The 25,277-nt window shown below is 42.3% G+C and overlaps 3 protein-coding genes across 6 annotated transcripts; 2 read left to right on the top strand and 1 right to left on the bottom strand.

Moving 5' to 3' along the window:
* Window positions 1-472: 472 nt before the first annotated feature.
* Window positions 473-10,130, top strand: ogfod1 (2-oxoglutarate and iron-dependent oxygenase domain containing 1). 2 transcript variants are annotated; one of them, XR_008386966.1, is made up of 13 exons: window positions 473-810; window positions 2,288-2,433; window positions 2,529-2,575; window positions 2,686-2,786; window positions 2,907-3,023; window positions 3,480-3,571; window positions 4,870-4,998; window positions 5,633-5,746; window positions 6,254-6,333; window positions 6,423-6,790; window positions 7,012-7,128; window positions 9,368-9,513; window positions 9,858-9,947. XR_008386966.1 is itself a non-coding variant. In XM_053635245.1 (13 exons), exons 1-13 carry the CDS (start codon window positions 654-656, stop codon window positions 10,014-10,016), a joined length of 1,686 nt encoding a protein of 561 aa, XP_053491220.1. In that variant the 5' UTR covers window positions 482-653; the 3' UTR covers window positions 10,017-10,130. The 2 variants fall into 2 exon arrangements, 1 of the variants encoding a protein (XP_053491220.1); XM_053635245.1 differs by having other exon boundaries at window positions 482-810; window positions 9,368-9,426; window positions 9,858-10,130.
* Window positions 10,131-10,172: 42 nt separating this feature from the next.
* fbxl8 (F-box and leucine-rich repeat protein 8) lies at window positions 10,173-14,572 on the bottom strand. Of its 2 annotated transcripts, XM_053635247.1 has the most exons (3): window positions 13,128-14,572; window positions 11,702-11,784; window positions 10,173-11,626 (listed from the first exon to the last, which is right to left on the bottom strand). In XM_053635247.1, exons 1-3 carry the CDS (start codon window positions 13,224-13,226, stop codon window positions 10,660-10,662), a joined length of 1,149 nt encoding a protein of 382 aa, XP_053491222.1. In that variant the 5' UTR covers window positions 13,227-14,572; the 3' UTR covers window positions 10,173-10,659. The 2 variants fall into 2 exon arrangements, with proteins under 2 accessions (XP_053491222.1, XP_053491223.1); XM_053635248.1 differs by lacking the exon at window positions 13,128-14,572 and having other exon boundaries at window positions 11,702-12,049.
* tradd (tnfrsf1a-associated via death domain) lies at window positions 12,577-25,277 on the top strand. 2 transcript variants are annotated; one of them, XM_053635254.1, is made up of 6 exons: window positions 12,581-12,838; window positions 17,877-17,938; window positions 18,082-18,235; window positions 21,797-22,077; window positions 22,396-22,522; window positions 23,224-25,277. In XM_053635254.1, exons 2-6 carry the CDS (start codon window positions 17,915-17,917, stop codon window positions 23,520-23,522), a joined length of 885 nt encoding a protein of 294 aa, XP_053491229.1. In that variant the 5' UTR covers window positions 12,581-12,838; window positions 17,877-17,914; the 3' UTR covers window positions 23,523-25,277. The 2 variants fall into 2 exon arrangements, with proteins under 2 accessions (XP_053491230.1, XP_053491229.1); XM_053635255.1 differs by lacking the exon at window positions 17,877-17,938 and having other exon boundaries at window positions 12,577-12,838; window positions 21,668-22,077.

Here is a 25,277-nt window from a genome sequence, read left to right on the forward strand (position 1 = left end):
TCTACAACCGTTACGAGCAGAAAAGCATCTCAGCACAGACAGCATGCTGAACCTTGGGGAGGACGAGCTGTAACTGCAGAAGACCACGCCGGGTTTGTCGCCCAACAACAGGAATCTGAGGCTACAGTGGACACAGACTCACCCAAAATGGACAAATGAAGACTGGGAAAAGACCTGGAGACATTTCCCCAATATTTACTTGTCCACCCTGCTGAGAAAACAAACAAACAATAGAAATCATCACAGAAATTCTAATGGTTTCCAGTACAAATGCCATTGCTAACCATTAAAACCATTACCACTGTCCTTCCACCAGTGGAAGGCAATAAAATTACCAGTAGGGATCATTACAGTTTCCATTAAAACCAGTACAAATTCTATGAGGGTTTCCCTTGTTGTTTTTTTCAGCAGGGCAGTGTCAGTGGTCACTTGTTTAAACCGTTTTCATAAAGTTTTTCTTTATTTTATTTTAAAACAGGTTTGCTCTTGACGTCGGTCTTGTTTGTCAAAGTTACATGTACTCTAGTTTGTGTCGTGTATTTCGTTTTTATTCATCAGAAGGAGTTACTTCACAGACGGAAAGGTCTGGAGCTGATTGTTTTGATGACGTCAAATTCATGCGACGGACTCGCCTTCTAACTTAAAGGCTTGACATGTCTACTAAACGGCGCTCGAATGACACGAATAAAGGGAAATGTGCTAAGAAGAATAAAGAGGGTGAAGTCGCTGTTCTCAGCTCGGACCTGGAGGATGATGTGATCCGGAACGGAATGAAAGAAGCTTGGAGGAGAAAGACGAGTTTCTCTAGAGGTTGGTGTGTTCGTGTGCTGCGCACGTGCAGCTGACTGACTCACCCGGCTGAGCTTAAATCTCTAGTGTTTAGACCCGAGTTTAATAAGAAGCAGGAGCAGAAACTTCAGCTGTAGCAGGTTACCGGTGCTAACCACATGAACGAGACTTTTAGTCATTCATAAAGACAAATATATTGCTTTATGAAGAAGTATGTTCTTCTGATAATTCTCATTCTAATGGATAACACATGCAATGAGTGATACTTGGAGCTTAGACACACACACACTGGGACAATGAATGGTTTTACTTTAACACACATTTCTAATGCAAAACATTATGGTTTTAAAAGTATTGGCACCCCCAGAGTGCTTTTTTTTGGTCGTGTTCCCTCTTAGCCATGTTAAGAATTTTCTTCAGGCTTTTATTTTTAAAGTTCCAATTTGGTCTTGATTTCCATTTCCACCCAGCAGCTAAAAGTGTCCAGAGTGAGACCGATACGTGCTTCGTCCAAGACGGGGAGGCGTAAGACACTCTGAGGACGGTGCTATCGGCCCTCTTCCGCATACACTAGATCACAGATGCGCCCGATTGGCTGTTGTCGCTGTGATCGACACGGGAAAGAGTGTATGCCCCTCCCACACTGAGAGTGCAGACAATTTTTTGTTTTGATCGACGGCATTCGGACTTGATTTCTAACGAGATTTAACGTGCGACGTTTCAGTCTTATTTATTCTTGCTTCTCAGGTTTGTGCACGTGGACGTCGGCGTCATCGCTTCACTCCACGGGTTTATCGGGGTTTTAAATCCACAGGCCGGGATGGTCGTGGAGAATATATTGATGTCGGTTCCACGACCGTTTGTGCTGATCTGGGTGAAAGTTGGGTCTCATTTAACGGAAAGCTCCATCTTCATCCAGGTCATAACCTCCTGGCAGAGTCAACCATGGTGGTGTTGAAATGACTTTTCATACACTTTAATTTACGACAACATCTCGCTCCAAAGCATCACTGACCAAAACTCAAGATTTTGGTGAAGGATAAAAAATATATATATATATATATGTTGTGCAATTTGTCATATTTATGCAAAAACAAAGGAGCAATCTGAGATTCTGAAGAGCAGAACTAGAATAAAATAAAGCGTTTAAAAAAAAAAAAAAAAAAAAACTTTTAGAAAGGGGGAAAAAGTTTGTATCCTTTGGGAATATTTCAGGGATGCCAATACTTTTGAGCTGAATTAAAAAAAAAAAAATAAAGACAGAAAACACTTTTTTTTTTTTTTTTTAATGTTTGCATGAGTGACGTTTTGTCGGTGACTCATTTCTCATCCGGTTTAAATGGAAACTGAACGAATCGTTTATTCCACACCGTCGTGTTAGTCTGTTCTCGTAACGGGTGCCAATAATTCCGTGGTGGCGCTCTGGCGTCGTTCTGCGCTGTAGCCGTTGTGTTCTATAGCTGTGACGTGACGTGAGAAACGTGCGTGATGTGTGCAGGCGGCGTGCAGTTGGACTGTGAGCCGTTTCCTCACTGTAGAATCAGGAATTTTGTTCAGAACGAGAGTTTCCTGGAGAATCTGAGAGACGAACTCCTGCGGCTCAACTTCCACGGCAAATCCAACGACCTGTACAAATTCCAGCAGGTGCCTCGGTTAGCTCTGACGTTTTTTTTAATTGTGTTCTGGAGTTAACGTTCCCGATTAACTAACACAGGAATGTGGAATTGTGTCTTTTACAGTCTGATGATCTGAAGAAGAGGAAAGAGCATCACGTTTCTGAAATAAGGTACGGGCTTGCAGCGTTTAAGAGTTTCTTCGAGTACAAGAACATTATGTTTTTATCAGTGTGAACAATGTGTGTGTGTGTGTGTGTGTGTGTGTGTGTGTGTGTGTCAGGTCACTTCTTTTCCTCCAGTTCCGCTCATGGCTGTCTGAGGTGTTAGGAGTGGACTTGGAGACGACCGTGGATATTTCCTGTGCTAAATACGAGCACACGGGTAATGAAATAATGAGCTGCAGGATGTGTGTGTGTGTGTGTGTGTGTGTGTGTGTGTGTGTGTGTGAGATATCAAAAGGAGTGTAACCGCTTCACGTCGCTCGTCTTCCCTCTTTCACAGACGTCTTGCTGTGTCACGATGATGAACTCGAAGGCCGGAGAGTCGCCTTCATCTTGTATTTGGTGCCTCCGTGGGACTCGAGTGACGGAGGAATGTTAGATTTATACAACACAGACGGTGTGTGTGTGTGTGTGTGTGTGTGTGTGTGTGTGTGTGTAGCTTCTTAAATGTACAACTTGATTATTTTTCTATAACGGCACACTCCAAGGTTTTTCCTTCCTTTATAATACAGTCGCTTGCATACCGCAGCTATAAACAGTTCCAGCTTTACCTCTGACTGGTACAGACTCCTCTGACACTGGAGACTCCTTCCATAAATGTTAAATCTCAACATATCATTTATCAGTTACAGTTTTCTTTTTTTTAATCCGTCTATGAAATGATAAAGTATCAGAACGAGCGCGTTCGTTATAAATAAAGCTGTGATGTGCAGCTGCACCACTGTCAGAGCTGCTGCTATAGAAAACTAATCAACTCCTCCTGACCAATCACAATCCAGATCTTAACAGCCTTATAATATTGTGTGTGTGTGTGTGTGTGTGTGTGTGTGTGTGTGTGTGTGTGTGTGTGTAGAACATTATGAGCCGGTGAGCATAGTGAAGTCTCTGCTGCCCTGCTGGAACACTTTGTTGTTTTTTGAAGTCTCTCCTGTTTCCTTCCATCAGGTTAATACACACACACACACACAGACACACACACACGTTCACTGTTTTTGGTCATGAATTATTAATGCAGTAACGCACAGCTAGTCCTTTTTTAAACTGCACCAATCTGCAGCTGTGAGAAATAAAAACAGTCGAGAGCTGCATGTGAAAGCCTTGTATAATCTAGACGTAGCGTAACTGCTGTTTTGTTTTTTTTGGGGAGGGGGGGTTGTCCTAAATTGCGCTAACCAGCTCACCAAAATTCACCACATCTTGTTCATTTCCGTTTTTACTTCACCGTTCTGGAGCTGTCTGTCCTGCATCCTTCAAATGAGTGCCAATACTTCTGTTTTTCTCCTGCTTTGCGTCAGTTCGTTCGACACGTAGCCCTAATGTCTATAAACAGACGTGGTGTTTCCTGCAGTGTGTTGTCTTTGGTCCTGTATCGACACACCCAGAAACCATTTATTCATTTATTTACACCTGAGCGGCAGGTGAGAGAGTCACTGAGCTGTAATGATGTGTGTGTGTGTGTGAGGTGTGGAAGCGCTCAGCTCTGCGTGTGTGTGTGTTCTTCTCCTCTGTGTGGTTCTTTAGTCAGGTGAGAACACTCACAGCGATTATGCTCGGGTTCGAGCCTCGAGGTTGTCTCGATCCACTTCACAGTGAGAAAGTGAGTCTGAACCGACTCTGAGTCGACTCACTGCAGGGAGTGAATCAAACCCAGAGTGTGTTTCGGTTTGCAGCCTTTTGTTTGTTCTTTTTTGTGTTTTGGAGATTTTTTTTTTTCTTTCAGATCTGTATAATTATCTAACCGTGGTTCAGCTCTGGCTCTGTGCTCTTTGTGCTCTCTGATTTCTACCCACACTTCATTGTTAAATTTTTTCCGTCGCCGTACGTCTAACCAGTGAATGAAAATTCTATGAGGACGGTTTCAGCACTGCACGCACCTCAGGCAACGAGGTTTAGCGTTTTGGTTTGTTTAATGACGTGAAGTGTGAAACCACACCTAATGGCAAACGAATCAAAAGAATCAATTCTGCTCCGAGTCAGATTCATAAATGGACTCCTAGGTGTGAAAGTGTTGTTATTGACTTTAGTTCTGTCTGTCTGTCTGTCTCTTCATCTTTTACTCTGTCTGTCTCTCTCTCTCTGTCCCTGTCTCTCTCTCTCTCTGTCTATTTCTCTGTCTCTGTCTTTCTCGCTGTCTGTCTCTCTCTCTCTCTCTCTCTCTCTGTCTGTCTTTCTCACTGTCTGTCTCTCTCTCTGTCTGTCTGTCTCTATGTCTGTCTCTCTCTCTCACTGTCTGTCTCTCTCAGGTGTCTGAGGTTCTTACTGATGAAAAGTGTCGCTTGTCTCTGAGCGGTTGGTTTCACGGCGCGTCCCTGCAGAGACCCCGGCGCTACACGGAACCGGCAGTTCCACGTCACACACACATCCTCGCAGACGTGAGTCAGGTTCAGGGTTAAACTCCGACCCTGTTCTTATAGTGTTGAAAACGTTTGCGTTTTCCAATTTTTAAATGTTTGTATTAATCTGAAAATTCAGTTTTAAACAGGTTTTGTTTTTTTTTAAATATCAGGCTGTTGGCTTATATTGCTTTTATTGATATTTTATCGAATATTTATTGGTTATTATTTTAGTTTTAGTTTCAGGGGAAAGGTACAACAGGTATGATTTCATCGAAATGCGGCACGGTTAGGTCTCGAACGGTTAAATAGGTGGAGCGGAATAAGATTTGAACGATTTATTTATTTATTTATTTTGCTCCTTGAACCCATGTACACAAAACTCCGCCCCCAGAATCTGCTTGAAGCCGAGTAATAACACTTTAAACGAACAAAATCAGGCTCATAAGGATTTACATTGATGGTATAGAGCACTTTTTCTTTGTAAAAGGGGGGGGGCGTGGCTTAAACCGGTATTTTTTTAATCACTTATTTCTGTACTAGAAAGAAATTAAAAAATCGAGTAGAGCACCTTTACGTTTATTTACAAAAAGTCCACGAACACACCTTTTGTTTCTGCCATTTGAAGCCCCAGCTATAACTGTGTGTGTGTGTGTGTGTGTGTTTGTTTCAGGAGTCAGTGTTATTTGAGTGGGTGAATGAGACGTACATGGATCCTCTGTATCAGGCTCAGGTGCAGCAGGAGTTCGAGGACACTTCAGAAATCCGCTTGCCGAACTTCCTCCAGGTGAGTCGCTCGTTCTAACGCGTTATCGTTCCTATAGCAACAGCGGATTAATAAAGGAAAAACCGACTCGATAAACGGCATGTCGAGGAGACGTTTATGTAACGTTTACGGAAGGAGTCTCCAGCGTCAGCGCTTCGTAACGGTGAGAAGTGAAGCCGTAACGTTTCATCGGGACAGAGGAGTGTTTACGCTTCTTTGCGGTTTCTGCGTGTGTTTTTTCCTTTCCAGTAAAAGGAAAAGAAAGAATTCCGTCTCTCTCCGAACCGAGGAAAGTCTGATGGCTTGCGTTATAGCAGCTACAAACGGTCGCTCTTCTCTAAAGAGAGAGCTGGTGAGGGAACGAGAGTTTACAGCTGCTATAGCGTAAAGTGAGGACAGGAAATAAAGGAGAGTGTACACACCGTATAAAAGCACGACGTGTTGTTCTTTAATGTGTATTAAATTGTAATTGTTGGCAAATGTCTATGGTGTAAGGGGAATAAAACACTCGAGCCCTTGCTGTTGTAGGAGGAGAAATATAATCAGGTGATCGAGGCCTTACGATTGGCTGAAATCCAGTGGGAGAGGAGAGGACCGCCCAATAAGAGGTGAGCTGCTGATTCAGGTAAAGTTTTCATCATATTACTGCTCTGTTCACACTCAAGACTGCACACGGTGTGTGTGTGTGTGTGTTTAGGTGTTACGCAAGAGCACAGCTGCAAAGTTTGCCCTCCTGTCTAAAAGAATGCTGGGATCTGCTCTCGTCTGAGGCCTTCTTCCTCCTGCTGTCCAACCTGACAGGGCTGAGCCTGCACGCTCTCGCTCCCGGGGACGATGAGAGTGACAGCGAGGGGCAGGAGGGACAGAGCGAGGGGCAGGAGGGACAGAGCGAGGGGCAGGAGGGATGGAGCGGAGGGCAGGAGGGACAGAGCGAGGGGCAGGAGGGACGGAGCGAAGGGCAAGAGGGACGGAGCGACACAGACAACAGCGAGGACGAGTTTAATGATCCAGATGGTCAGGGTTCCAGTGGCACTTCTTCATCCACGGAGAAGAAAAAAAACAAAGGTGATCAGACTTTCCTCAGTTTTTAGAGAGACGGAATTCTTTCTTTTCCTTTTCCTTTCCTTGTATTGGACATGAGCACGGGGGCGTGGCTTATTTTATTTGAAACTCTAATGTTCCCCTTAAATTCTAATGTAAATACAGTGAATGAGTGCAGAAGATGTTTACGTTTCTCTCTCTCTCTCTCTCTCTCTCTCTCTCTCTCTCTCTCTCGTGTGTTTCAGGTCCTCCTGTGTGTGTGGGTGAGCTCCGCCGTTGGTCTCACGGTGATTACACTCTGCTGCATGACTCTGTAAAAAGAGAGTTTGCGCTGGACCTGCTGCTCTATTTTGGTTGTACAGGTAACTCCTGTCTCACACCTGTCCTGCTCTCACTCCTGTCTTACTGTTAACAGCTGTCTCACTTCTAACACCTACAGTACACCTGTCTCACTCCTGTTTGACACCTGACTAGCGCCAGTCTGACTTTTTTTTTTTTGGTCACCCCTCACTTTTCTGACACCTGTCTCACTTCTGACATCTGTCTCACTGTTCTGACACCTGTTTCACCTGTCTCACTTCTGACATCTGTCTCACTGTTCTGACACCTGTTTCACCTGTCTCACTCCTGACATCTATTCAATTCAATGCAATTTTATTTGTATAGCGCTTTTTACAATAGACATTGTCTCAAAGCAGCTTTACAGAAATATCAACACGGTATACAGATATTAAAGGTGCGAATTTATCCCAACTGAGCGAGCCACTGAGTGGCGACGGTGGCGAGGAAAAACTCCCTAAGATGTTTTAAGAGGAAGAAACCTTGAGAGGAACCCGACTCAGAAGGGAACCCGTCCTCATCTGGGTAACAACAGATAATGTGAAAAAGTTCATTATTGACTTATATGAAGTCTGTATGGTCTTAGGAGCAGCCGTAGTCCCAGCAGTCTGGAATTGGAGAAGATTTGAGCTCCATCCAGAGGCAGAAAGGATCTGGATCTCTAGTATCTCCATAAAATTCGTGTGTGGCTCGGCAGAAGGAGAGACGGAGAGAAGAGATTATTAGGACTGGGAATTAGTATAATAGAAAGTCTAGTCAGGGTAGGCTTGAGTAAACAAATACGTTTTAAGCCTAGACTTAAACACTGAGACTGTGTCTGAGTCCCGAACACTAACTGGAAGACTGTTCCATAACTGTGGGGCTCTATAAGAGAAAGCTCTCCCCCCTGCTGTAGCCTTCACTATTCGAGGTACCGTCAAATAGCCTGCACCTTTTGATCTAAGTAGGCGTGGCGGATCATAGAAACCCAAAAGGTCGCTTAGATACTGTGGCGCGAGACCGTTTAGTGCTTTATAGGTTAATAAAAGTATTTTATAGTCAATGCGAGATTCCACTGGGAGCCAATGCAGTGTTGATAATATCAGTGTGATATGGTCGTATCTTCTAGTTCTAGTTAGGACTCTAGCAGCTGCATTCTGGACTAACTGGAGCTTGTTTACGCTCCTACTGGAACATCCAGACAGTATGGCATTACAGTAATCTAATCTAGAGGTGACGAATGCATGAACTAATATTTCCGCATCATGTAGTGACAATATGTTTCTTATCTTAGAAATATTTCTGAGATGACAGAAGACTATCCTAGTAATATTATCTACATGAGAGTCAAATGATAGACTGGAGTCAATAATCACTCCAAGGTCTTTAACTGCTGTACATGATGAAACAGAAAGACCATCCAGAGTAACCATGTGATCAGAAAGATTACTTCTAGTTACACGTGATCCTAATAATAGTATTTCTGTTTTATCAGAATTAAGTAAAAGGAAGTTAGTTAACATCCAACGTCTAACGTCCTTAACACAATCCTCAACTTTACTAAGATTCTGTCTGTCCTCTGGCTTCGCTGAAACATACAGCTGTGTATCATCAGCATAACAGTGGAAGCTAATTCCATGCTTACGAATAATTTGTCCTGGGGTAGCGTATATGTAGTAAAAAAGCAGTGGGCCTAAAACAGAACCCTGTGGAACTCCAAAGGTAACCTCAGTATGCGTGGAGAAGTCTCCATTTACATCTATGAACTGATAACGATCGGTCCGATAAGACCTGAGCCAGGAGAGGACTGTTCCCTTAATGCCAACAACATTTTCTAATCTATCAAGGAGAATAGTGTGATCTATAGTATCAAAAGCTGCACTAAGGTCGAGTAACACAAGCAGCGAGACACAACCCTGATCAGAGGTCAGTAGAAGGTCATTTATTACTTTAACTACTTTAACTCTGTCTCTGTGCTGTGATGAGGTCTAAATCCTGACTGATACATTTCATGAATGTTATTCCTATCTAGGTACGAGCATAACTGCTTTGCTACAACCTTTTCTAAAATCTTCGACATCTGTCTCACCTGTCTCACTCTTCTGACACCTGTTTCACCTGTCTGACTCCCGACACTCGTCTCACTCCTCCCTGACACCTGTTTCACCCATCTCACTCTTCTCAATCACCTGTCTCACGGCTCAAAGTTGGCATTCTCACGGCCGTCCAGTTTTTGGCTGCTGGATCACAGAAAACAGTGTTAAGAGTCCTTTTCCGTTTCAGGATGGAAGGCGGAGTTTGGAGGATTTGCATCGTACATCGCGCGCGACGAAGACGAAGAGGTCGGTGATGACATCACACTAGTAGCACGATTGTAGCAGAGTCCAAACGCAGCCGTCGAACTTCATCGATAAGTACATGAGACAGATGTGAGAAATGTTCTCTGAGCTGTTCTTGTGGACTTTTTATACAACTTTCCAACAGTAGAAAAAGTAGTTCCGTAGTAAATACGTCACATATATTTACACTTTCCTGAAGGTTCCACAAACTCCTCCCTCTGAAAAAGGAGTTCCGTAGTAAATACGTCACATATATGTACACTTTCCTGAAGGTTCCACAAACTCCTCCCTCTGAAAAAGGAGTTCCATTTCAGAAAGAGTGAAGTTCGACATCTGCCTTTAGACTTCTATTCTAAATGAGTTTGGAGGAAAAAATCTACATTTTGTAGTCATTTTGTGTGTGTGTGTGTGTGTGTGTGTGTGTGTGTTTGCAGCTCCTGACCGTGTACCCTGAGGAGAACTCTCTGGCGTTGGTGTACAGAGACAAAGAAACTCTCAAATTCATCAAACACATCAATCACAACAGCGTCGTTCAGGAGGGCGATCACGCGCTCACACACTTCTACGACTTCTCTTTCACCTACTACGAATAAACACAACCACACATGTGACAAAAACTTTAATCAAAAAGTTCCCCGCCCCCCCCCCCCTTGGTTTAAGGGTGAATAAATTATAAACAGTGCCTCTGTTATACAGTTTATATACAATAATAAACATTCATGTGTCATTCGTATTTAATAGTGTTTTCTGTGAACTGAAATATTCCATTTACACCCGCACTCCATATGCTCGAGTAAATTCATTTAACATTGTGCCTCATTACAGTGTCTAATAAGAAGAAGAAGAAAACCTTAGAAAGAAGGTTCCTCGAGGTCTGAGGGTAGCTATTGGTTCTCGCTTTCTAAAGAGTTCTACTTCTTATGAAACTCTGCTATAGGGTTCTATGTAGAAATGTCATTTTGCAGTATAGATTATAGATCAATGATTTCACACTTTTTTTTTTTAATCATCAGTGGAGCGTCTGCCGTACGAGTCCCTGTGAACGAGCTGTCACTATAGAAACCATAACATATCACAACGAGCGCATTAATTATAAATGAACCTGTGACATGCAGATGCACTACTGTCAGAGATGCTGTTATAGAAAATTAATCAACTCCTGACCAATCACAATCCAGAACTTAACAGCGCTGTGGTGTAAAAGAGTATAGAAGTGTGTGTGTGTGTGTGTGTGTGTTATCTAAGAGTGGTGCAGGACCAGGGGTGCCGCTCTTTGCGTGTTTTAAGTGTGTATCTGTGTAAGTCGGGACACAGTGAGCGGAACGCCTCGATCACGTTCTGTGAAACCACGCAGTAACAGTGAACCTCGCGGAGTTTGGTGCACTGCGTTGCCAAGTCGACCAGCGCCGTGTTGAGCTCGGGGGACGCTGTAGTCTGCAGTTCGAGCACCTCCAGCGTTCCCGCGTAACTCTGCGCCACGATGCGTATCTCATCCAGTAGCCAGGTCCACGTGTGGAGGCGGAGCTCTCTCACAGGGATGCTGGGCTGAAGAACGCTGGGAACCTGCAGCTCCGGGAGTGTGTGGTCCAGCTCCAGGTCCACTCTCAATCCGGGATGCCTGCGTCTCATGTCTTCCCAGACTTGGTCGCAGAGCGGCGTGACGTACTTCAGCGAGCGCTCGCAACGCAGCTCCAGCAGCTTCAGTTCTGTCCTCTGGGGTTGGAGGAGGTCCCGGAGGACATCATGAGACACGCTGGCTTGGAAGAGCCCGATGGTGTTCAGCGCTGGACAGCGTTTCAGAACGTCCCTGATTGTCTCCGAGACGACGCCGCACACCAGAGAACTGTTATTGATGAAGAGACTTCGCAGGGCGGGGCAGAGCGTGGCGACGCTCTTGACAAAGCTGTCGCTCAGGGTGAACGGCACGCCTCTCAGATCCAGCACCATGAGGGATGACCCGTTTGTCAAGACGTCCACCAATCCCTGTAGCAGGTCCTGTCCCGCGTAAAACAGAGGTGGGTTCCCCAAACAGCTGATGCATAACCGGCGCAGTCGGCCATCACCCCTGGATAGAACCTGCTGCAGAACCCACAGTCCAGTCTCCCGATGAGCAGACTCAGTCACACTGACAATCAGCTTTAAGTGTCTGATACATGGCAGAAGATCCGAGAACCTCTGAGGAACACAGTCTTCCGACTCACACCTGATTGGACGAAAAAAGTGATGAGATGAATAAAGTCGCAGTAAACTAGAGCAACACTCTTTACTTTCTACTCACCTGATCTCAGTGTGTGTCCATGCGCTCGAACAGGTTAAGCTGTTGGACCATGTTTTACACACCTGAAAGGCGTTGCCTTTATCCTTCAGAGGCAAGAAAGAGAAAATATGTGCAAGGATTTCTTCTGGAAGTTCCATTAGTTTGTCTTTCAATCCAAACAACAAAGCACAAAAAGTCTAAACAGATCCTCTACATCTACTTTATTCCAATACCGGGACTCCCAGTCTGGTTTCTTCCTCACTTCAATGTGATAAGTTTGTTACTTCCTCTTAGTCCTGCACTTCCGCGTCACTGTGTTACGTCAGAGACGTCAACTCTCCGCCGCCATCTTGGCGAGGGCAAGTTTTCAAGTTCATTTCCAAGCTCACTGACTTGAATTTACAGCGTCAGCTAAGACATTAAACAAAAATACCGTCATATTCTGCAGCACTTGGATGTAGAAATAAACGACCCAAATAAGAAAACAAGGAATGTTCAGAAGGAATATTCTGTTATACGAATTAGGAACGAAATAACTGTTCCTATGATTTATTATTGCTGTTATTATTTCTTATCGTCACAGTTGTGTTTAATAAAACAAAACAGTGTGTTGTACTTTTAGATGTATCAGCAACAGTAAAGCACTTACTCAGCATTGATTGATTATGATTATTTTTGATCCAAACACTGGTGCAGTTTTATAAAGTGTAAAAATTTTTAAATATGTATTTTTTTTCCACATTTACATACCATATGACAAGCTGAAATTTTTGACGTCCAAACAAAAGAAATACCCAAAACAAGTTGAAAATAAAGAGAGTTACTACTGAATTTATAAAGCTACCTCGACATTTCCATGTACACTTGTACCGGAATGTAGACCTTTCCAATATGGCGGACGTGTTGCCGTAGCTAGCATAAAAGGCTAAGGCTGAGTCTACTTTTTTTCCTGTATTTATGAGCACGACGCCCAGAAACCTTCGACCAATCAAATTTACGCACACGGACGTTTTACCCAATCGGAATTCACGAAGTGATGACGTAGCCGCGTTCCCACACTGACCAACTTAGGCACTGTGTTTTGTCCGACTTTTAAAACAACTTCTTTACTCCAGAGCGTTGCTGTTTTTATTCGGAAAAGGCCCTTTCCATCGGCGTGTAAGTAGTTAAATTATTTCTGACGGATTTTTGCTGCTCATTAGCTTTGCTAGCTTCCACTGAAATGTTTTTTTTTGCTAACTGGCTTAGCTAAGTAGCTTGTTAGCTTGAAACGTCAGACTGTTACAGTAAGTGGAAATATTTACGTTGGAGAAATTCGATCTGTTCGTGTCTACTTAATGAGCTCTTCTCACGTTGACTTCGTTAGAATATACAACTTCTATTAAAAGTTTTAAAAATGTTGTTAATGTCACTTTTCCCCCCACGTCTCGCGCTCCATTAACGTTACCTGCAAACGAAACTCGCGTGACGTGACGCGTGCACTTCCTGTTTGCCCGTGCGCGCACGAGCTGCGGTTAGAGAGTGCAGATAAGGAGGAAATCTTCATTTCTTCACCTTAAAGCAGTAAAATAAAGTTTACAGCGCGGAGAAAACCCAGTTAAAAGGAGCCGCGCGACTTCTTTGGGCTTCATCATTTAGTAATGAAATCAGTTTCAGAGTCAGAGAGAGTTTCATCAGAAGTTCACCGAGTTTCAGCAGCAAGCTGTGGGAAAGTTCTCAAGGTGATCTGAGTAACTGCTTTTAAGGTCCAGCGTCCGTCCATCCATCTATACAAATATACATTAATTTATTCATCCATCCATCCATCCATCCACCCACCCATCTATACAGTCATTTATTCATCCATCCATCTATACATTCATTTATTCATCCATCTATACATTCATTTATCCATCCATCTATACATTCATTTATTCATCCATCTATACATTCATTTATCCATCCATCTATACATTCATTTATTCATCCATCTATACATTCATTCATCCATCCATCTATACATTAATTTATTCATCCATCTATACATTCATTCATTCATCCATCCATCATCTATAAATTCATTTATTCATCCATCTATACATTCGTCTATTCATTTATTCATCCATCCATCTATACAGTCATTCATCCACCCATCATCTATACATTCATCTATTCATCCATCCAGCTATACATTCATTTATTCATCCATCCATCATCTATCAATTCATTTGTTGATCTATCCATCTATAAATTCATCTATTCATTAATTCATCCATCCATCTATACATTCATCTACTCATCCATCCATCTATACATTCATCTACTCATCCATCCATCTATACATTAATTTATCCATCCATCCATCTATACATTCATTTATTCATCCATCCATCTATACATTCATTTATTCATCCATCTATACATTCATTTATTCATCCATCGATACATTCATTCATCCATCCATCTATACATTCATTTATTCATCCATCGATACATTCATTCATCCATCCATCTATACATTCATTTATTCATCCATCTATACATTCATTTATTCATCCATCCATCTATAGTCATTTATCCGTCCATCCATCTATACAGTCATCCATCCATCCATCCATCTATACATTCATTTATTCATCCATCTATACATTCATTCATCCATCCATCCATATATACATTCATTTATTCATCCATCTATACATTCATTCATCCATCCATCCATATATACATTCATTTATTCATCCATCTATACATTCATTCATCCATCCATCCATCTATACATTCATTCATCCATCTATACATTCATTTATTCATCCATCTATATAGTCATTTATTCATCCATCTATACATTCGTCTATTCATTCATCCATCCATCATCTATACATTCATCTATTCATCCATCCAGCTATACATTCATTTATTCATCCATCCATCATCTATCAATTCATTTGTTGATCCATCCATCTATAAATTCATCTATTCATTAATTCATCCATCCATCTATACATTCATCTACTCATCCATCCATCTATACATTCATCTACTCATCCATCCATCTATACATTAATTTATCCATCCATCCATCTATACATTAATTTATCCATCCATCCATCTATACATTAATTTATCCATCCATCCATCCATCTATACATTCATCTACTCATCCATCCATCTATACATTCATCTACTCATCCATACATCTATACATTAATTTATCCATCCATCCATCCATCCATCTATACATTCATCTACTCATCCATCCATCTATACATTCATCTACTCATCCATACATCTATACATTAATTTATCCATCCATCCATCCATCCATCTATACATTCATCTACTCATCCATCCATCTATACATTAATTTATCCATCCATCCATCCATCTATACATTCATTTATTCATCCATCCATCTATACATTAATTTATAGATTCCATCCATACATTTATACATTCATTTATCCATCCATCCATCTACAGTCATTTATCCATCCATCCATCTACAGTCATTTATCCATCCATCCATCTACAGTCATTTATCCATCCATCCATCTATAGTCATTTATCCATCCATCCATCTATAGTCATTTATCCATCCATCCATCTATACAGTCATTTATCCATCCATCTATCTATACATTCATTTATTCATCCATCTATACATTCATTTGTTCATCCATCCATCTACACATTCATTTATTCATCCATCCATCTATACATTCATTCATTCATCCATCTATACATTCATTCATTCATCCATCTATACATTCATCCATCCGTCTATACATTCATTCATCCATCCGTCTATACATTCATTCATCCATCCGTCTATACATTCATTCATCCATCCGTCTATACATTCATTCATCCATCCGTCTATACATTCATTCATCCATCCATCTGTACATTCATTTATACATCCATCTATACATTCATTTATTCATCCATCTATACATTCATTTATCCATCCATCCATCTATACATTAATTTATCCATCCATCTGTCTGTTCATCTATACATTCATTTATTCATCCATCCACATGTACAGTGCATCTGGAAAGTATTCACAGCGCTTCACTTTTCCCACATTTTGTGATGTTACAGCCTTATTCCAAAATGGATTCAATTCATTATTTTCCTCAAAATTCTACAAACAATACCCCATAATGACCACGTGAAAGAAGTTTGTTTGAAATCTTTCCAAATTTATTAAAAATAAAAAACAAATAAAGCACACGTACATAAGTATTCACAGCCTTTGCCATGACACTCAAAATGGAGCTCAGGTGCGTCCTGTTTCCACTGATCATCCTTCAGATGTTTCTACAACTTGATTGGAGTCCACCTGTGGTAAATTCAGTTGATTGGACATGATTTGGAAAGGCACACACCTGTCTATATAAGGTCCCACAGTTAACAATGCATGTCAGAGCACAAACCAAGCCGTGAAGTCCAAGGAATTGTCTGTAGACCTCCGAGACAGGATTGTGTCGAGGCACAGATCTGGGGAAGGGTACAGAAACATTTCTGCAGCATTGAAGGTCCCAATGAGCACAGTGGCCTCCATCATCCGTAAATGGAAGAAGTCTGGAACCAGCAGGACTCTTCCTAGAGCTGGCCGCCCGGCCAAACTGAGCGATCGGGGGAGAAGGGCCTTAGTCAGGGAGGTGACCAAAAACCCGATGGTCACTCTGACAGAGCTCCAGCGTGTCTGTGGAGAGAGGAGAACCTTCCAGAAGAACAACCATCTCTGCAGAACTCTACCAGTCAGGCCTGAATGGTAGAGTGGCCAGACGGAAGCCACTCCTCAGTAAAAGGCACATGACAGCCCACCTGGAGTTTGCCAAAAGGCACCTGAAGGACTCTCGGACCAAGACCAAGACAAAGATCGAACTCTTTGGCCTGAATGGCAAGCGTCATGTCTGGAGGAAACCAGGCAGCACTCATCACCTGGCCAATACCATCCCTACATGGTGGTGGCAGCATCATGCTGTGGGGATGTTTTTCAGGGGCAGGAACTGGGAGACTAGTCAGGATCGAGGGAAAGATGAATGCAGCAATGTACAGAGTCATCCTTGATGAAAACCTGCTCCAGAGCGCTCTGGACCTCAGACTGGGGCTCAGGTTCATCTTCCAACAGGACAACGACCCTAAGCACACAGCCAAGATAACGAAGGAGTGTCTACAGGACAACTCTGTGAATGTCCTTGAGTGGCCCAGCCAGAGCCCGGACTTGAACCCGATTGAACATCTCTGGAGAGATCTGAAAATGTCTGTGCACCGATGCTCCCCATCCAACCTGATGGAGCTTGAGAGGTCCTGCAAAGAAGAATGGGAGACACTGCCCAAAAAATAGGCGTGCCAAGCTTGTAGCATCATTCTCAAAAAGACTTGAGGCTGTAATTGGTGCCAAAGGTGCTTCAACAAAGTATTGAGCAAAGGGTGTGAATATGTATGTACATGTGCTTTTTTTGTTTTTTATTTTTAATAAATTTGGAAAGATTTCAAACAAACTTCTTTCACGTTGTCATTATGGGGTATTGTTTGTAGAATTTTGAGGAAAATAATGAATTGAATCCATTTTGTAATAAGGCTGTAACATCACAAAATGTGGGAAAAGTGAAGCGCTGTGAATTCTTTCCGGATGCACTGTACATGAATTTATTCATCCATCTATACATTCACTTATTCAACCGTACATCTATGAATACATCTCACACTTATTCACACTCGGATCACCACACACACACACACACACACACACACGCACTCGCTCACACTCGTGTAACAATTCCACCTCTTACAAAGCACTGACACTGGAGACTCCTTCCATAAATGTGAAATAATCATTTCAACAGCACATCATTTATCAATTACACAAGTTTGACTTTTTAAAATTTGTTTATTGTCAGTGGCGCGTCCTCCGTACACGTCCCTGTGAATGAGCCGTTACCATAGAAACGATAACGTATTAGAACGAGCGCATTAATTATATATAAAGCTGCGCTGCTGTCAGACCTGCTGTTATAGAAAACTAATCAACTCTTCCTGACCAATCACAATCCAGAACTCAGCAGCGCCGTGGGAGAAATATATTATATATTGTTGTTTTTATTTATTATTAGAAACAGTGTAAAATGAGGTGTGTGTGAATATTTGAGTGCTGAAAAAAAGTGTTTGTTTATTTAACACTTTCTTATGGATGTTGTTTCAGGCTCTGAGCAGAACAGAGGAGTTTGGAATGCTCAGAAAATGAACGGAAACACAGATACATCCGTACGCAAACCTGGGTTTTATTTACCCCCCCCCCCCCCCTCTCTCTCTCTCTCTCTCTCTCTCTCTCTCCCTCCCTCCTCTCAGTAACAATAGTAACAATACCAGTGCTTGGTGTGTTTAGTTTGTTGTGCTTGTTTTCGCAGAAGTCGGCTGTGAGCAGTGTGGCGAATCGGGCGTGGTCAGGGTGCGTGGTGTTGTTCCTGCGCTGCTGTGGTCCAGAACCTGATCTTCTGTCCTTCTACAAAGACCAGCAGGAGAAGTTCAGTGTCTTCAAGACCATTAAACTCACTCTGTCAGGTGTGTGTGTCGGATAATGTCAGACACACTGCTCATTAAGAGCATTACTGTGAATTACCGTAAACGTCTGTTGCTCTTGTCGTTTTCAGTCTTTACTGACTTTCTACGTAAAATTTCAAATATAAATAGCAAAAACATTTTGTGCTAGACAACACTAATCACCTGCGAGATTCAAACTGGTGTTGTTTTGGGGAAAGATTGGGGAAAGGTTTTTTTATTATTATTTATTTACCTCTTTTATGGCAGCAGCCCTGAACTGTGTCAGTTCTGTATGTTCGGAAATGATATTTTCTAAATATTTTAGACCTGAGTCTAAACCCACTGGAAGATTTCATTTCTATTATTATTTCAGGCATACTGTTTGAACCTTTTTCACTCCTGGGCAGTCCATTTTCTTTGTAATATAAATAATATTTAGACAGTATCCAAGTTCATATATTATGCTATTTTAAGTAAGAAAAAGAGAAAATTCTAAAAGAATCTGGATGAGAATATAAACGAGCATGAAAAAGTAATTATTCAGTATGGAAATAATTTTAGAGCTCTGTTTAATAATAATGTAATAATAATATATATTCTGGTGCAGCTCAAAAAAATCGTGAATATCGTGGAAAAGTTCATTCTTTCCATAATAGAATTCAAAATGTGGAACTATCATATATTCTAGATTCATGACGCATGACGTGAAATATTTCAAGCCTTTTTTTTTTGTTTTAATTTTGATGATTAGTGCTTACAGCTCACGGAAAAATCAAAACTCCAGTATCTCAAACTATTAAAATAAAGAATTTATAATACAGAAATGACGACCTTTAATCTCTCATTTATTTGTTATTAGTATTCCGTATTTATTATACAGAAATGAGGCTTTAATCTGTCAGTCTGGTTCAGTACACGAGCACAATCACGGGGAAGATGAAAATAAACGTTGCATTTCATTTGGAAATCAAGGTTCCAGAGTCTGGAGGAAGAGTGGAGAGGAACAGAATCCAAGTTGCTTGAAGTCCAGTGTGAAGTTTCCACAGTCAGTGATGATTTGGGTTGCCATGTCATCTGCTGGTGTTGGTCCACTGTGTTTTCTCAAGTCGAGAGTCGATGCAGCGTCTACCAGGAGATTTTAGAGCACTTCATGCTTCCATCTGCTGACGAGCTTTATGGAGATGCTGATTTCCTTTTCCAGCAGGACTCGGCACCTGCCCACAGTGCCAAAACTTCTAGTAACTGGTTTGTGACCGTGGTATTACTGTGCTCGATCGTCCAGCCGACTCGCCTGACCCGAACCCCATAGAGAATCTACAAGAGACACCAGACCCGACAATACAGACGAGCTGAAGACCGCTATCAAAGCAACCTGGACTTCCAGAACACCTCAGCAGTGCCACAGGCTGATCGCCTCCATGCCACCCTGCATCACTGCAGAAATACCTGCAAAAGGATTAAAGCTCCGACCGAGTATCGGCGCATAAATTAACATCCTGTTCACAAGGTCCACATTTCTGTATTATAAATTCTTTATTTGAATATTTTGAGATACTGGATGTTTGACTTGCATGAGCTGTAAACTGTAATCTTTGAGATTAAAAAAAAAAAGGCTCGAAATGTTTCACTTTATGTGGAATAAATCTAGAATATTCAGTATCTCACAAAAGTGAGTACACCCCTCACATTTTTGTAAATATTTGATGATATCTTTTCATGTGACAACACTGAAGAAATGACACTTTGCTACAATGTAAAGTAGTGAGTGTACAGCTTGTGTAACAGTGTAAATGTGCTGTCCCCTCAAAATAACTCAACACACAGCCATTAATGTCTAAACCGCTGGCAACAAAAGTGAGTACACCCCTAAGTGAAAATGTCCAAATTGGGCCCAATTAGCCATTTTCCCTCCCTGGTGTCATGTGACTTGTTAGTGTTACAAGGTCTCAGGTGTGAATGGGGAGCAGGTGTGTTAAATTTGGTGTCATCGCTCTCACACTCCCTCATACTGGTCACTGGAAGTTCAACATGGCACCTCATGGCAAAGAACTCTCTGAGGATCTGAAAAAAAGAATTGTTGCTCTACATAAAGATGGCCTAGGCTATAAGAAGATTGCCGAGACCCTGACACTGAGCTGCAGCACGGTGGCCAAGACCATACAGCGGTTTAACAGGACAGGTTCCACTCAGAACAGGCCTCGCCATGGTCCACCAAAGAAGTTGAGTGCACGCGCTCAGCGTCATATCCAGAGGTTGTGTTTGGGAAATAGACGTATGAGTGCTGCCAGCATTGCTGCAGAGGTTGAAGGGGTGGGGGGTCAGCCTGTCAGTGCTCAGACCATACACCGCACACTGCATCAAATTGGTCTGCATGGCGGTCGTCCCAGAAGGAAGCCTCTTCTAAAGATGATGCACAAGAAAGCCCACAAACAGTTTGCTGAAGAATTACTGGAACCATGTCCTGTGGTCTGATGAGACCATGATAAACTTATTTGGTTCAGATGGTGTCAAGCGTGTGTGGGGGCAACCAGGTGAGGAGTACAACGACAAGTGTGTCTTGCCTACAGTCAAGCATGGTGGTGGGAGTGTCATGGTCTGGGGCTGCATGAGTGCTGCCGGCACTGGGGAGCTACAGTTCATTGAGGGAGCCATGAGTGCCAACATGTACTGTGACATACTGAAGCAGAGCATGATCCCAGCATGTATTCCAGCATGATAACGACCCCAAACACACCTCCAAGACGACCACTGCCTCGCTAAAGAAGCTGAGGGTGAAACTGATGGACACCCCAAGCATGTCTCCAGACCTGAACCCTATTGAGCATCTGTGGGGCATCCTCAAACAGAAGGTGGAGGAGCACAAGGTCTCTAACATCCACCAGCTCCGTGATGTCGTCATGGAGGAGTGGAAGAAAACTCCAGTGGCAACCTGTGAAGCTCTGGTGTACTCCATACCCAAGAGGGTTAAGGCAGTGCTGGAAAATAATGGTGGCCACACAAAGTATTGACACTTCGGGCCCAATTTGGACATTTTCACTTTTGTTGTCAGCGGTTTAGACATTAATGGCTGTGTGTTGAGTTATTTTGAGGGGACAGCACATTTACACTGTTATACAAGCTGTACACTCACTACTTTACATTGTAGCAAAGTGTCATTTCTTCCGTGTTGTCACATGAAAAGATATAATCAAATATTTACAAAAATGGGAGGGGTGTACTCACTTATGTGAGATACTGTATATAAAAGAATATATAAAAGTTCCACTTTTTGAATTAAATTACAGAAAATAATGAACTTTTCCCACGATATTCAAATTTTTTTGAGGTGTGTGTGTTTGTGCGCGCGCACACGCACATGGTGTGTATTGTGATGTAATTTATCATGATTATTTTATTTATATTGTCACATCTTTGAGCATTAACATTGAGGCATCTGTGTGTTTTCTTCTGTAGCAGCAGATGCTTATGAAATATATATCTTTTTTAAAAACCCGCTTCTCTAACGATTACCACGGACAAGAATTTCGGCGTCACTAACGCAGGCGAGTATTTCAGCAGTAATGACGCCATGCTGTGGATCAGATGTTGCAGGTGGACTCGATGGTTATGAAATCCTCAAGCTTCATGACGCTGATCCGTTCCTGGGAGTGGAGCTGAAGTTCATGGACATCAGTCCCTGTAGGCGTTTCCTGGACAGCTACTCGTGCGGCTCGCTGCTTCAGTTCCTGTCCCAGCATGCATCACGCCTGCTCTCCATTCCTGACGGTGTGAGCGTGGAGGCCATGCTCAAGGCAGGAACATACACCTTGGACCACAGCCTTCAAGATCAAGAACGCTGTCTACAGCTCATATACCAGTCTCAGGTACTCACTCATTCACTCACACACTCACAGTCACGTACTCGCTCTCACTCACTCAATCACGCAAACACTCATTCACTCACACTCATTCCTTCACACGCTCACACTCACTCAATCATGCAAACACTCACACTCTCACTCAAACTCATTCCCTCCCTCCATCATAAGAATAACCTAAAATCTAAAATAAATATATAAAATGAAGGTAATGGTAAAATAAATCCCATAGTGGATGACTTTTTTTTTTTACCGTGAGTGTTAAAAGATCATTTTGAATGAAACCGTATAAACACGCTAACGTATTTAGCCGCTGGTTTATAGCCCGTGCGTTTGCGGGATGACGAGGTCACGCAGCTCGAGCAGCAGCTACAGAACAGCTATATCCCCCCCATCCCAACACAGAAGGAAGTGCCCAAGAACTGCTTCCTGTTCCAGAAACGGCTCTTCGGTGTGTACCGTCATGTTTCATCTTTTATCCTTATTTTGTGTGCAAGAACAAAATCAAGAACTGATTTCAAAACTAAGGACTCGGGGTCATTTATTATCCATTTTGAGTTTCTAGGAAATTAGGGATGCAGCGAAACTTTGGCCACCAAATAATTTCATCTGAAAATGGACAAAAAGAACAGTTTCAGCTTTCTTTCTATCTATCTATCTATCTATTTATTTATTTATTTATTGGTCTAAAGGAATAAAAATGCAGCAGACTTGCTGAGAGACGTTTAATTTGATTAATATGCATATTTGTTGTCCAGTCAGTTTTGTGTGATAATTAATAGTATTAATTAATTCAGTGCTTTTTGGTGGTTTTCATCATACAGTCATACGATGTATACAGCAGTACAGAAAGCTAATTAATAATAATGATGATGATGATGATAAAATCGAGACAGTTTTGGTTTTCAGTTCCTTAATTTGACTCGCGGCTAAGATTTAGGTCCTGCTTTTTGTTTTAAACGACAGTCATGTGATTTAAAGGCAGACGGGCGGTGGCAGGGATGTGGAGGTGTTGGGTTCCGTTCTGACACGGACATGGCCGAGGACTGATCCCGGGAGAACGCCGTGTGGTGGATTTGTGTTTGCTGAAGGAAAGAAGATGATGAAATTTTGAGTAATGTTTCTGTCCTGTTTCTGTATGCGTCCTTAAAGACGACAGGCCTCTGACGCCCGCAGATCAGCAGTGCTTCGCTTCTCACGTGGGCCGCGATTGGAAGCGAGTGGGTCGAGCGTTACAGAAGAACTGCCGGGCGCTGAAGGGGACGGCCATCGACAATCTCGCTTACGAGTATGAGAGGGAGGGGCTTTACGAACAGGCCTATCAGCTACTCAGACGCTTCATCGAATCAGAGGGCCGGAACGCCAGGCTGGGGCGTCTCATCAGCGCGCTGGAGGATGCCAAGCTGATCAACATGGCCGAGATCATGTTGGACATTCAGCCCAGAGAGTGAGGGACTCAAACTGCGTGCGTGTGCATGTGTGCGTGCGTGCGTGCGTGCGTGCGTGTGTGTGTGTGTGTGTGTGTGTGTGTCTAACTGGGTCTGGTACCTAAAGCTGTAGAGTTTTTTAGTTTATAGCTTCATATAACATTTTTTAAAATGCAGCATCATCCATTTAGGTAAAAGTATATAAGATTAGATTAAGACAGCGGCAGCGTTGAAAACATCCTGGTGCTAGTTATATAGCTTTCACTCCTGTTGAATCTGAATCGGAGTGAAACTGATTCATTTGATTCGTTTGGTTTGGTTTGCCTAAAAAAAAAACCAGCAACCTTGTTTGAGATGTGTAGAGAACTGAAAACGCTCGCATAAAACGGTTTCATTCTTTGCTCTGAAAAACAATGCGGGGGGGGACAGGAAAAGCAAATCTTTTACCAAATAAGGGCGTGTAGAAATCACAGAAATGACCCGAGCACGGAGAACACGGAGCCAGCCCTGCATGAATGATTATATGATTATGTAAGGTCTAAAGTGTTGTAATTTTGTGTGTCGTATCCAACTTCTCAAATTCACAGGACTCAGGGCATTTCAAGCAGCATGTTTGATTCACTTTCCACAGGTGAGTCGATTCAGAGTCGATTCACTTTCTCACCGGAGTTCACGAGCGCTCGGATGCTCTCGGGCCCGAGTGTGATCGCGGTGAGTGTTCTCCCCTGACCTAAAGAACCGCACCGAACACACCAGGGTTCCGTTCAGACTCACTAAACATTGTGTATGTGAAGCGTGCTTAACGCTGACGAGAGCTTCGAAGAACGAACAAATCCAGAGTCGCAGCAGGTCATCAATCCTTTTCTCTTTTTTTTTTTTTTCTTTCCTTTTTGCATTCAGAATTTTCAACTATATCATGAAGAGCTGCACTTGTTCCTGTGTGTGTGTGTGTGTGTGTGTTCACGTCAGGAGCAAGACCAAGAGCCAGTGTTCTACATTCGGAACCGAGAACTTTTTATTTTTTATGTGCAATCCAGAAACGTGGAGCAAACGTTGGCGAGCCCATTCCTGTCTGCTGCGAGTCCGTGTTTATCGCTCTGTATCTGCCTGGTCTTTAATACGGAACCGATTTCCTGCGGTATCGGATCAACCGTGTATAAATGAAATTTTCCGTATGAATCGGTCTGTTTCAGCCAGTTATTCGTGTAAGGATTAGATTGCATGCTTGCTTGTTTTGGTACACGGGAAGCAGAAGGATGTTTAGAATCGTAAATGCTTTTGTATTATTTACTCGATTGATTGTCTAGCCATGTCAAGAATTATAACGAGCGACCAAACGAACAAAGTGTAGAACAAAGAGCCTTTAAAAAAATCCAGAGGTGCCAATAATTGTCACGTACACGGGAAATAACGTAATGGTCCAATTTGTCACTGAGCAAATATTTGGGAAGGTTTTCTTCATTCAGTTCCGTGAACGTTCGGTGAAAATCTCGGATGTTGTTTCCTGCAGGCTGCACTGAATTGTGGGAAAAATGGACCCGATGCCAATATGATTCATTATGAATGCAAAAGATTATTCGATAAAATGTATTAATAAATAATAACAATGGTAATAATGATAATTTTATGAATAATACAAGAGACAACTACATCCTTGACGTGTGTGTTTGAGGAATTTAAAGGGTTATTTGTTTTTTCTCATGACCGTGAATGTCTCTCACTGCTCTATATGAAGAATTTTTCCTCTCAAATAAATCTTTTCATGTTTGTAGAACAACA

This window comes from Ictalurus furcatus, chromosome 10, assembly GCF_023375685.1.
Source record: "Ictalurus furcatus strain D&B chromosome 10, Billie_1.0, whole genome shotgun sequence".
NCBI lineage: Eukaryota > Metazoa > Chordata > Actinopteri > Siluriformes > Ictaluridae > Ictalurus > Ictalurus furcatus.

Bases quoted from the DNA above. Each gene is read 5' to 3' on its own strand.
- fbxl8 (XM_053635247.1), bottom strand. From the start codon at position 13,226: ATGAAGATTTCCTCCTTATCTGCACTCTCTAACCGCAGCTCGTGCGCG. The intron at 11,785-13,127 runs GTAACGTTAATG...TTGCCTCTGAAG, and splicing joins CACGCGAGTTTCGTTTGCAG to GATAAAGGCAACGCCTTTCA. The intron at 11,627-11,701 runs GTGAGTAGAAAG...TCGTCCAATCAG, and splicing joins TGGACACACACTGAGATCAG to GTGTGAGTCGGAAGACTGTG.
- tradd (XM_053635254.1), top strand. From the start codon at position 17,915: ATGAACGGAAACACAGATACATCC. The intron at 22,078-22,395 runs GTACTCACTCAT...GCTGGTTTATAG, and splicing joins AGCTCATATACCAGTCTCAG to CCCGTGCGTTTGCGGGATGA. The intron at 22,523-23,223 runs GTGTGTACCGTC...GCGTCCTTAAAG, and splicing joins GTTCCAGAAACGGCTCTTCG to ACGACAGGCCTCTGACGCCC.
- ogfod1 (XM_053635245.1), top strand. From the start codon at position 654: ATGTCTACTAAACGGCGCTCGAATGACACGAATAAAGGGAAATGTGCT. The intron at 3,024-3,479 runs GTGTGTGTGTGT...GTGTGTGTGTAG, and splicing joins AGATTTATACAACACAGACG to AACATTATGAGCCGGTGAGC. The intron at 7,129-9,367 runs GTAACTCCTGTC...TTTCCGTTTCAG, and splicing joins GCTCTATTTTGGTTGTACAG to GATGGAAGGCGGAGTTTGGA.